Source organism: Opisthorchis viverrini (assembly GCF_000715545.1).
Source record: "Opisthorchis viverrini unplaced genomic scaffold opera_v5_221, whole genome shotgun sequence".
In the NCBI taxonomy this organism is placed as follows: domain Eukaryota; kingdom Metazoa; phylum Platyhelminthes; class Trematoda; order Opisthorchiida; family Opisthorchiidae; genus Opisthorchis; species Opisthorchis viverrini.
The window spans coordinates 626695-638964 of record NW_008751873.1 but is presented as its reverse complement, the minus strand read 5'-3'; the positions used below and the strand labels follow the sequence as shown (position 1 = coordinate 638964).

Genomic DNA, 12270 nt, shown 5'->3' with positions numbered 1-12270 from the left:
AGCTGCTTTGATAAAAACCACACGGGATTACATGGACGAGTATAGACTTCATACTGATTGAATAATACTGACACTCGGGTGGGAAACAAATCTGGTACGGATAGGTATACCTTCACAAACTCGAGAATAGCCTGCACTTACCACTAGTGACGAGGAAAAATTTATCTCTAATATACTTGTGCGTCGAAGAACTCGTACTTGCCGGCTCAAGGAGAGGTTGACTTAAACTCACTATTTGCTATTGCAGGTCGGGCTAAGCTGCTTTGATAAAAACCACACGGGATTACATGGACGAGTATAGACTTCATACTGATTGAATAATACTGACACTCGGGTGGGAAACAAATCTGGTACGGATAGGTATACCTTCACAAACTCGAGAATAGCCTGCACTTACCACTAGTGACGAGGAAAAATTTATCTCTAATATACTTGTGCGTCGAAGAACTCGTACTTGCCGGCTCAAGGAGAGGTTGACTTAAACTCACTATTTGCTATTGCGGCACCGTTGCCCTATGCTTCAAGAATGCGTCCTTTGGTTCCGATCCGATAACAGCTCAGAAAAAGAAACCAATTTGACCATCTTTGGTGTGAGTGCTTTGATTCGATCAAATGTTAGCGGTGTGCCAAATTAAGCAGACATGATTATTCCTAGTCTTGCATTAAAATGGCCCGATATAGCTCAGCAGTTGGGGTACAAAACTATAAAACAGCAAACCTGCTTCCCTTGAGTTGCACGGTAGCCATAAGCTGGAATGGTGTTTCAGCCTGACGAACACTTATGACGATGATTACACTTAATGAGGTCGTAAATGGATGGTGGTGGAGGTCATTACCAAACAGGAGGCGAACAGTTAAAGTAGGAGCATAGTGTTTGGGTTCGCACCTATCCTCAGCAGTAACAAAGCGAAAGAAAACTTCGTGTGTCAAAGGACGATTTTTGTCAACCATAATGAGTAATTAGTGTCGCAGAACCACACATGTGATAGTGTTGATATTAAGATCATTTACAGCGATAAGCGGTCAGCTATCGACCTCTAAAACAGCGTTCGATTGTATACGACAAACTGAGTCCAGCCTTCACACGTTATTGGTTAGTTCGTATTATCGTACGACTTACTGTCGAGCTGAGACTGATATGTCTGTGCGCAAGACACCTTACGTTCTAAGACTGTCCATTTATAATCTCATCAGTGATTTTTCACATTAACGGCCAAGTGAAGTATACAGTATTGAAGTAACAATAATATATGATGACTCCGTCCGTGTTTCACCGCAGAAGAGACCTCGTATGTGCTGAACCGGTAGCCTTACCTTGTTCTCAGAGGTTCTTGAGGTGGGCGTCCACTCTACTACCTGGATACACCCGTTCCAGATCAGGAAACAATTATCGTTTCACAGAAATGACAGCACATCCTCAAACTGCTCCATGAGTGAATCAGAGTTGAGATTCTACAGAGGATTTTCACCGGATGTTATAGCAACAAAAGCCTGACATTTCTAACCAAATATAACGTGCCCGAACCACCTGCGCTCCTCAGGAGAGTGGAAATAAAAAGTGTCACATGAGTGAGTTTTTCCGGATCTGACCACATTTTGTTAGAACATGCCGTCAATGTGCGAACCCAGTGCTTTGTTGTTATCGAGTCGTCTAAAATACGACGCTATTCAGACAAAATACCATACCTGCATTCAGGTCATCCGAACAGCAACAGCTTATTAGTATTAGTGATCAGTCATGAGAACCAATACTGGTGGTTGATCAGATGGCCGCCGAGTCTGCAAAATGACCCAATAATTTCCCATTTCCGTTATCAATATTTCAATCTGGAGTCCGGTTGTTCAATCCATATAAGCTGGGTGCGCAGAAAAACAGCAAGACCAAAGTGAATCATTGTGCAAAACCTACAGCAACATTTGCTTCCATGAACCTCCAACCTTAGCTGCGGTTCATTCATGCCACCATATTGAAAACGACCATTTCCGTCATTGGTACAGCACTGAAACCAAACTAAATGTAAAGCTAATTCCGTTCGCCTCTTTAGTAATCGTGCACCTGCCTAATAACTCGGGGATACAGACACAATCGGTATAACGGTAATTAAGCATTAGGATATTATGGAACTCATTATAAACTCCTATGTCCGATAAGTACTGCAGTTAGCATGCAAGCAATCATCTTCGGGAAATTTCGAGTTCGTTCTCCGGATAGCATTTTCCCCTTGTAGGGTAGATTGATAGGAATCATTCGTCAAACATTCAACACCAGGGGAATTTTGTTGTACGTAGGTGTGTTCAAAAGCGTTCTTCATAGTAGGATGAGGCTTTTCACTTTGACTAAAGCAGTGTTCCGCGCACTCAGTACCCTACAACGTTAGAGGAGATAGGAATGATGACTTCTACAAGAATAGCCAGTTTCTACTGTTGTGCTTAACGCGCACAACTGATTTTCCGAACATTGAGTATACTGTAACTCACTGGTCATTTAAGCTACTGAGTTATTGTCCTCCATGTAAGCATTGTTTTGTTGTACCACAGATTAGTGCACGGACCTTTCCAGTCAGTTCTTAAATGTCTGACCCGATCAAGCCCAGTATATAAGTATGGGGTGCTTATTCCAGTGACTGTTGACCTTAACAAACTCCACAGTAAACCTGGATTAAGCAAGAAGCAAGAGAATTGCCAGCAAGGTCTGAACATGGGCTTTGGTCTATCTCATCTCCACACTGTGCATGTGACTACAATTACACAAATAAACCTATAACTGCATACGAAACGGCGGTTGCGATCTTGTTGCCCTTAAGTCCTTTCAAAACACAGATTCATGTTTGGAAGCGTGAATAATGAATTTTGATCGCCAGCAGTGGAACACACATGATTCTGAACCAAAGTAATCAAGAAAGTAGTCTCGGCTATACTCATTTGCATATCAATTTGGTTTTGACGGAGACTCACTCGGAACCCAGATGAATATTTCGTTTATGATGTTATGTGTAATGCATTACGTTCATACAACAATGACCCGATTTCATGAGATTCCTAATTTTTGAAATGCTATTCAGTCCGGAGTAAATCCAACTTGGATGATAACTGGACTAGAATCACTGAGCCGTCTTTATCCATCCCATGGAAAAATTACATGGCTGCCCTGTTCTACAGTGACAACCAGCGCAGTTTCAGACCCAGGACAGTGGGGCGTTGTGGACAAGTGCAGAAGGCAAAAGTATGCACTGAGGAGTGTGTGGATTTACAAACATCCAGAACGTGCAAATCGAGGTTGTGCCAAAATAAACGTGACAAAACTGCGTACACATTTATCGTCCGCAGACATCTGGCTGTCGGTTAACCATAGGGAACCATTTGTTGTGTACGGACTGCAAATATTCGGCTGAAAACGCCGTGGGCATTAAATTAGTTTTTAAAGGGTGGGCTTTCTCCTACCATCATATCTGAGGTTGTATTCCCAATTAAAAATCAATGTCTCGGTAGATGAGTCGGTCCTTTTTGCGGATCGCAGTGATTTGCAACGAATAATGATCATGATACAGGTTCAAACACAAAAAATATAAACATACAGTATGGGTGAACGAAGCAAAGTATACGTCCGCCGGGCATATATATCAAATACACTGTCATAAAGATGCTGGTGCCTGAATCATAACATCATCCAAAGATACAAGCTCTGAAATGTTCAAGCGAAGCCCGTACCTTTCGTTGCCTATTGATTCACGCAAAACCAGTTCCGTTGTGATTTTCGGCATATATTGTATCCCGCGTTTACGGGTTTCGGTCACCTAAAACGGACCCTCTTACTTATCTGTAGTGCGACTTGTTAGTAGCGGTTTCCCGTCAAGGAGAGATGTACGGTTGAGCTTGTCATATTAATCAGATTAATTTCCGCGTCTTTATTCACAATTCAGCAAAGGGTCAAACTTAGTGGACTTTGAAATGTTCCAACATTGCGTACTTGTTGACGTGGCAAGCAATCATAGTGATGAACGTGTACACATGCTAAGGGCCAATGAACAATCATCGTGCGACAAACTTATCTGACAATTTATTTTCAAAAGCACAACTTTCGTGTTTCTACTGTAAAATGATTTAAATGTTTCACGTCTAGATTACGGAGCAGAGATGTGAACGGGTTTCAGGATTCCTTATGAAGTCGGAAAATAAGCAAAACTTGATCACCTTAAACGACCACTCAGGCTTCATCACAGAACTCCCGTTCTTGAAACAACTACTCCTTAAAGATGACTGTGACATTATACGTATCTGGTCTATTAGCTTCTTTTATACTTAGGCTTCCTCTCGAATACGGTCAAATTTGCCTGATGATTCTGAATCCCCGATAACTTAGGGTGTCATATTTTCTACCGACGCCAGAAAACGACTACCACCACCCTATTCAATTAAAGACAACGCCGAGGAAAAACGGTTCGGAAGGCACGAGTATTATTCATTGCGCTATCCACTCACGAATTTGGACATGAATATTTGGGGAGGGACTGGCGAACAATTGAAACGAGGTTATCCGAAGGACATCCAGACACACGCAGACAAAAATTTGGGTGATCGTATAGTGTTGATTGTTAGGGTCTCACGATTCGGAAGTTTGCTTCTGATTTTGGGTGAGGATTCAAAGGCTTTGAAAATGGCAGGGGGTATTCTACGACAAAACTTCTGAGACACGAAGCATGAGTGCAGTCGATTGGATACAAAGTCATAAGCTTTAATTGGAGCTGACATCGTAAGCTCCCAAGTTCACTTCCACGGATCTATAGCTGCAACACATGAACATACGTAAAACAAAGTGTGGTTGCAAAAATTATTTACCTCGGATTTACAAACCCTCCAGATGATTGAGGATTAGTGGGCGTTGACATTAGACTATGCTACGAGAGTAAACTAGGTCAAAACTGGTGGTGTGCTGGTTTCAAGCAAGCAGTATTTGATCAAGAAGCTGGGCGCACGGGATAATTAAGACTGAGGAAGGTCAAGAAAGACAAAGTCGGATCCAAAATCCAAAATTAGTCAACATCCGAGCAGTTTACTAGCTCACAGGAGACCGGACTAAAATCCCAAGTGAAAAGGAAGCGGTGTTGAGAACAGTGCACGAAGTGGGAACAATTTGGAATTCCGTCAAGCTAAATGGGCTTCGTTCTTTTGGAAAAATAGGTGAAAGTTTGGTAAAAACGAGATAAGAAATCTGCTCAGCAAACCTGAAACAGAGTAAAATTCCGACTTCATCACACATGTGGATCATGCTGGTGGATCGTTGATTCCTATTTGTTGTTGGACTGACGATAATGAAGAGGAGATGTCGTTTACACGAACTCTATGTCAACAATTGCACGGCATTCAACAGTGACATATTTTTCTTGGCCTAATCGGTTCAAATTAAACAACCGGAGCACTAAGCCGTAAACAGAAGGGCTCTACGCAAGTCATCCATATGATCTGTTTGTCTCAAAATGCAAATTGAGTGAAGTAGCCAACCATCAGTTCATTTTTTTATGCTTTGCGGACTATCTAGAGAACGTCTGAACTCGGGTACAATATAATGGAGCTGTAAGGTGTGGTAATAAATGTATGTATACGCTCAGTAATCTGCCACTTTCCCGTAATGTGAATACCGATGTCACCAAACCATATGCAAAGCTGTTGCAGCGAATAACCTTAACGCATTTTCTTCAGATGTATAAAAGCTGACTAGGGAATTTGCAATACGTTTAAGTGGTGGCTTGAGGACCAGAATTCAGACAGCACTAGTTTTAAGCTATCCCATTCCGCTTCACTGCTCGTGGTTTGTTTACAATCGAAGATGGACTTTGCGCTGAAGGTGGGAAGCAATTTCGTACGCTCAGTAACGGAGTCTGAAATGTTAGTCTTCGTTCCGTGTATATAAGGTAAATGTGCCGAAACTGAGAGTCCGAACGGTAGTCCGAACGATATTTGTGCAGCTAAAGCCAGTCCCAACAAACAGATATCAGACTAGAATATTTATATGTTTGAGCTACATAAAACAAGAATGATATAGTCGTTGTGCTCAACATGGGTTTGGCCTTAAGCTTTCAAAGTGGAAATGTTTATTCCATTTGCGACATCTTACCTGGCCAAGCTAGAAAAATACAGGTCCACTAAATAGTGGCTTACAAAAATCTTATCAGTCACCCTACTGGCGACAGTGAAAGACGTGTGGAATAAGCTAACCTCTGGAGCTATAGTTCGAACTGCCGTGAAATAGGCTACACTAGTATCTAGTAAAACCGCACGGTTTGCTCTTAAAAAAGCCGAAAGAACAAGTTTCTGGATGTCACTCCTGCATCCCCTTCGATGCTGTAGGAATGCCCAAAGTGGAATACACCTTAGAAGTAGCGAGTAAAAGTTCAGCGAATTCATTGTGTCAACTGTTTATGGTAGCTGATTGACGCTTCTTGCGCTCCTTTGACACGGCTGGGCTTTTCAGATTTTCAGTAAAGTGAATCATCACGGATACCAGGATCACGGTGACTAGTAATGGCTTTGGAAACGTGCTCACAACTGGACAGCACAATATGGAACAGCAACAAGACTGAGGATGGGGGTACGAGGCAGGTTGCTTGCACAACTCCATATCCGTTTGAAATCATCGTAACAAGAGATGAAACTCTACGACCAACATCTTCATGAAACGCATCTCGACTGTGAGAAATTGCGGTCCCACACGATCAACTCTAACGAAGATCAACTGACTCACTAATGCACGCCCTGTCCGGGACTGAGTGAAAGAATTGCCACTGATGTTCATATAACGACTCAAACCGCCTGACCTCGCTTCCAAGCAGGGTGAGGGGATAATGGAGAGAACTGCTCGTTCTTGGCGCCTCTTTGGCACGTACTTGTCGGGTTGTTTGAGGGAGACAATGCTGCTTATACATAGCCAGGCTATCTACGTATACGCAGCGATAGTCGAAAAGTTGGGATCTGGTTCGAACAATGACCACCGGGTCGATAGCTTCACCTTGTCCGCTGGGTTAACTTTGGGTTCAAAGTGAGTGAGACGACAGGATACTCACCTCATTAGCAGCACAAATATTAGTTCTTATTCCATAAATCCACGAAATAGTGTCCAGTTAGCACCATGATAAGGATAAGTAACTCAATGTGGGGTCGTTGTCAATAAATTCTTTGAACCTGGTAGAGCAGCTTATTACATTTTAAGGATTGGTGCGCCACCAGACAGCGGGCGCTCGAAATCATGCTAAAACGTCCCGGATGGATCAAGTTGCTTTTAGCACAGCACTCCGGTTGGACAAGGAGCTGTGGTTTACACGCTCGGAACCCTCATTTAGAAATTAAGATAAACACGCACCCAACTCTCCCCAAAGGCCCCACAAAACTAGGACGTAAATAACCGTTTACTTGTAACACTTTCGGTCCGTGGCGGCCATGCCACTCGAGGGAAACACGAAAACTGAGATAGTAACAGGATTCCCAATCCTAGACAGGAGCAATTGAGATGAACTATGAACCTTCTGGTCAGTGAGCTTGTGTCTCAACTATAGATATTTCGAGCTGTCGAGCTACAATAAAGATGTCTCCATAATTCAAGCGACGCCTGTCAGCTGCCTTACAAAGGGATGACTAGGGGATCTGTCGTGGCCTGTACAGATACCCGAAGTCTGCTACAGAGAAGAGTTCGTTTTTAAAGCCGTATTCGAAGGCATTCTGGATACTCTCGATCCTACCAGGTCATGAATGCATGGAAATATCCCAAGCTTTAAAATATCCCGAAAAAAGGTACAAACTATACCTGGTGACTGGAGCAGTAGGACAGCTGGTTTTATGACCTGAGAGGCCGAGAAAACCCTGTGTAACGTCATCTTACGGTGTTCTGCTCGACTGACCGGCTCTCACACTTGTTGTCATGCCACAAGAATCATCAGATTGGCGTCCATTTGAATAGTAGATTGCCCTACGGTAGTCTGTATGACAAAAATCGTGGATTTTATCTCATAAAGGTTATGGACAATCTTCGACACAACAGCTCTGTTCCATATGTCTACCGAAAGATAGATAGCAGATTGTCTTGCAGCTGTAACGCCCTTTTAGTGCCTAGATGCCACGCCACCAAAGTAGGCACGAGGCCAGGTTGCCCAAGCCTACACAGGGAAATCGAGGAGGCGGAAGTCGGATTCGAACCACGAACCTTCCGGTCAGTAAATTCGCGTTCCGACTACTGAACCATCTCGCCTGTGTCTACCGAAAGACTGATGAATTGTGATACGGATCCGCAAAAGTCTCAAAAAATCCGAAAACTCCCAAGTATATTCGAAAGCCAGCGAGTGCTCTGTCTGGGAATTCTATCTACTCAGCCATTAGATAACAACTCACCAATTCAAGTTACGCGATCTTCATACACCAGAGACAGTTGGAGAATCCACACACAAATTCATTTGATTAAAAGCCAGTGGGCGGATATATCCTCATATTCCATGAGTACCGGGATCATTCTCCGCGGTTCAAGCCATAGACTTGTGGCGAATGGTTCAATGCATCTCAGTAACAAATGGAAATTTTTCAAGGGGCAGTCAGGTATGATTTAGTTCATCATGATTTTGCCACAATCATTCGCCAGCCGCAGTGAATGGGATGATACTCAAAACTACGCCTCGACGCAAGACAAAAAGCACATTTTATTTACTGGTCTGTTATGGATGACAGTAACTACCAAAAGAATAAAAGCAAATTTGCTATGGAAGTCGGAATTTGATACCTCGAGGCTATTTTGAAACCGCGTCAAAGCACAGAACTAAGGAGCTTACAGCTACATCGATGGTCAATTTAACCGTCCTGATCAGCTCTCGGTTCTCATAGAGAATAAGGTTGTGGAGGGAAGCAGTCAAATGTCACTCTCCTGGCTAACTGCGTCATCTTAATTTTATCAGAATACAAATATAACTAATCTCCGTCCCACTATGTTGTTTCGATATAATCCTGAGCAGTGAACAGAAAATCCATAAAGCGCTGCCCTTGTTCTTGTGTTTTCCAACAAAAATTAACCAAAAAAGTCATCGGCCCTTTCACAACAGTCAAACATCCACGAATACCTATGTCCAAGTTGTTTGTATGTACTCAATACCTGAAATTTACAGGCACTGTGCCTAGGGACTGCAAGTTGACCATGGCTAAATCATTGTGTGGTAACTATAGTCATCTGTTGAATTGACCACCGGACATTCTATTGTTTCCTAACTCGTTTAGAAGCAAGGCAAGCGTATGTTACATGGGCACAGTGTGGCAACCACTTCACTTGTCGAGGCTCAGTAACGCTTTATCAACATTGTTCACTGGTAACCAACTTCGTGACAACGCAAAGTAGACAGGCAGTAGACGTTGATTGTCACGTCGATAACATTGTCAGCAAAGTGAACAGTTTCTCGGATATCTCTAACAAAACTGGTTAATTAAAGTGCTTTTATAAAGCTTCTCAGCAGCCCAATTGGCTTGGGTGAGATGGCCCAAGTGGTTAGAGCGCGAATTTACTGACCGGAAGGTCTGTGGTTCGAATCCGACCTCCGCCACTCGACTTCCCCTGTCTAAGCTTGGGCAACCTGGCAGTATCCCAGCCCTCGTGCTTCCTTCGGGTGGCATGGCAGCTAGGCACCGAAAGGGTGCTACAGCTGAAGGCTTTCTTTCTTTCTTTCTTTCAATTGGCTTGGGAGGCGAACTTTTAGGTTATTGTAGACTGGTTGTAAAAGTAAATGAAGTTAAATTATGGTCCAGTATTGCGGAATCGCACTTTTGGTTCATCCGAACGACGGACGAATCCTTTAGGCGTTAGTCCAAGGATTACCCATAACTTTATTATAGGATGACCGGTCAATGCTCCTGATGATGCTACTCACCCTTACCTAGGTTACAAACCTAGCTAATGAGATAGCCATCTTAGTTCAAAAACCAACCAGAAGTAATTCCTGCAGTATTTTCACTTGCGTCTGCTAGCAACAACTAACATCACCAAGAGATATCTAGTGCTCATGAGGGTGCCTCGACCTGCAGTGCATTAAAACGCGTAATCATGAAGAAAGTTCGGCGACAAAAGGTACCACATGCTATGGGCAAGCTAGATTTCAGAAGTAGTGCAGAGGCTGGTATCATCCATCATACAGTCTCCCCACCGTAATTTCCTACATTTGACAGAGAGGATTCTCTAGCGGAGCGTATGCAGATGGCACCAGAAATACACAACCTCATCCGTGAATATAGCTGGCTGTGTACAGATCCGATTTTCCATCCCCGAGTCGCCTATCATTCTAAGCCGGGATCGCTTTTTGTCCAGGCGAAAATCTCACACTTAGGAGAACCTATGGATGTGGTCAAAAAACGAAAGTTGTTTCAAGTTAGCACTTAATAATGTGTTAAAATAAGCTGCGAATATCAATCCCTGAAGCTCCACACACCCGAAATCCAAGTCCGGCTCTACTGAAGCAATAACTACAGTGCGTCGAACTAAGCATGTAGGAGGACGTCGGTCTCGCCCACGGATACACTGGACCCTAGCAGACGGAAATGCAACTACTACTACTACAACTACTACTACAACTAATACTACCAGGTAAAACACTGGACCCTAGCAGACGGAAATGCAACGATACTACCAGGTAACAAACCACGTGAAGTTGAATAGTAATCTGACCACCCATAACGCCAAATAATCAAGGGCATTATCGTTAGTATCATGGACGACAAACCAAAGTGGAGTGCAGACTTACATCATGTTCTCGCTCCAACGAGACTGGTTGTTCAATGTTTGAAATTATGGTGAGTAGTTTTTTGGAGTGTTCACTTAACCTTTAATAGATGCAAGAAGGTGAACTTACCTGGAACCATCAAGAGATATCTCACGTTTTAGAAAATTCAGGAGCTTATTCCGAAGGCCGATGAAAGACTCTTTCTCATCACCAATAACTATTCCAGTGTCATTCACAGACCTTCCTGCAGGAAGGTACTAAAACCGTTGTAATATTATCTGGAATCACTTACCCGCAAATCAGGCACTCCTACAACCGTGAATGACGAACAAGTTCCATCGTTTTCCGGCAATTCACAATCAAGAGCCCCAACCTTCAACAAAGGATTCCAATCTAAGATGTGAGGTCTCGCAGTCCAGAAACACTAACCTTTCAGATATATGGAGAAATTGCTGAAGAACGGCTGATACCGGGTGCAGCCTCCACATGAGTGGAAATAAAAAAGCACAAGCCAACGGCCGCCATCAGTGATTTCAGTAAAATTTTGCGCAGTCAAATAGACAACATTATCCAATTTTGAAAAATCACCCCCAAATGTGAGCGGGAGAAGAGCCCACAGGAGAACGGGGAGCAACGCAATCATGCGCAAGCGATAACCATCAAACGCAAATGAAATGATTTGAAAATCCGCCTCATATTCTATAGCCTGGCCCACATAGTTCAACTAGTTCAATAGATTCAACGGAGTAAATGTAAAGGTTTCAAGGGTTTCCAGTGAATTCAGTAACATATTAAGCTTTTTTTGATCCACAGTGGAACTTCGGATCAATAAAATTAATAATCGGTGGTCGTCGGTGGGGTCATAACCATTCAGTTTAAGCACGGATTCTCGATCGATGCGCAGGACAGAGGTTTTCACTCAAACCTTCTCAGTCGGGCATGTTCTTATCGTTTGGCAGGACAATCCAAAAACGATGTAGCACCACCTTCTAATTTCCCAGTGCGAAGCACTAAGCCGGTCAGCACGAAGACTCACATAAACCCATTCTTTGAAGCACTCCAAAATTTTCTGAAATCATTGTGTGAACCGAGGAAAATTTCGCATAAAGATTCTGGTTTGACGCAGTTTATACGAAAACTCAAAGTGTCCTTAAACAGTAACCATTTTACCAAAATTTGTTTGAGCTTACTGTGATGAACTTGACTGATATTCTATTCGTTGCTCTATTCATTATTCTCTTGTGTTAATATTCCATATGCTGTACATATTCGCCAATTCAAATACATACGTGCTGGTTGTTACGCTTCGATGAATTCTGGATTTCTAGTTCGTCTGGTTAAACCATCTACGTACGAAACTCAATTCTCACATTTTGGCTTCGCGACTGGAACGATTCATCATGCCTGCCGAAATGGAACCATTAGATGTTAATTCAACTGCGCGAGACGTGGAGGATTATTTGGAACGATTCGACATATGGACGATAAGAAACTTACGGCATGTTTCCTACATTTCGTTGGCAAGGTTGCAAGG

General features: G+C 43.0%; 1 protein-coding gene across 1 annotated transcript in view; it reads right to left on the bottom strand.

The window, feature by feature from the left end:
• Positions 1-3632: 3632 nt before the first annotated feature.
• T265_08407 (hypothetical protein) overlaps positions 3633-12270 on the bottom strand; it is a gene marked incomplete at both ends in the record, with an annotated part of 17217 nt that continues 8579 nt past the window's right edge. The window contains 5 exons of the mRNA XM_009174203.1: positions 3633-3794; positions 10758-10836; positions 10866-10993; positions 11029-11129; positions 11166-11460. Of these exons, the coding sequence (XP_009172467.1) occupies positions 3633-3794; positions 10758-10836; positions 10866-10993; positions 11029-11129; positions 11166-11460 (765 nt within the window). The remainder of the gene's footprint in view (positions 3795-10757; positions 10837-10865; positions 10994-11028; positions 11130-11165; positions 11461-12270) is intronic.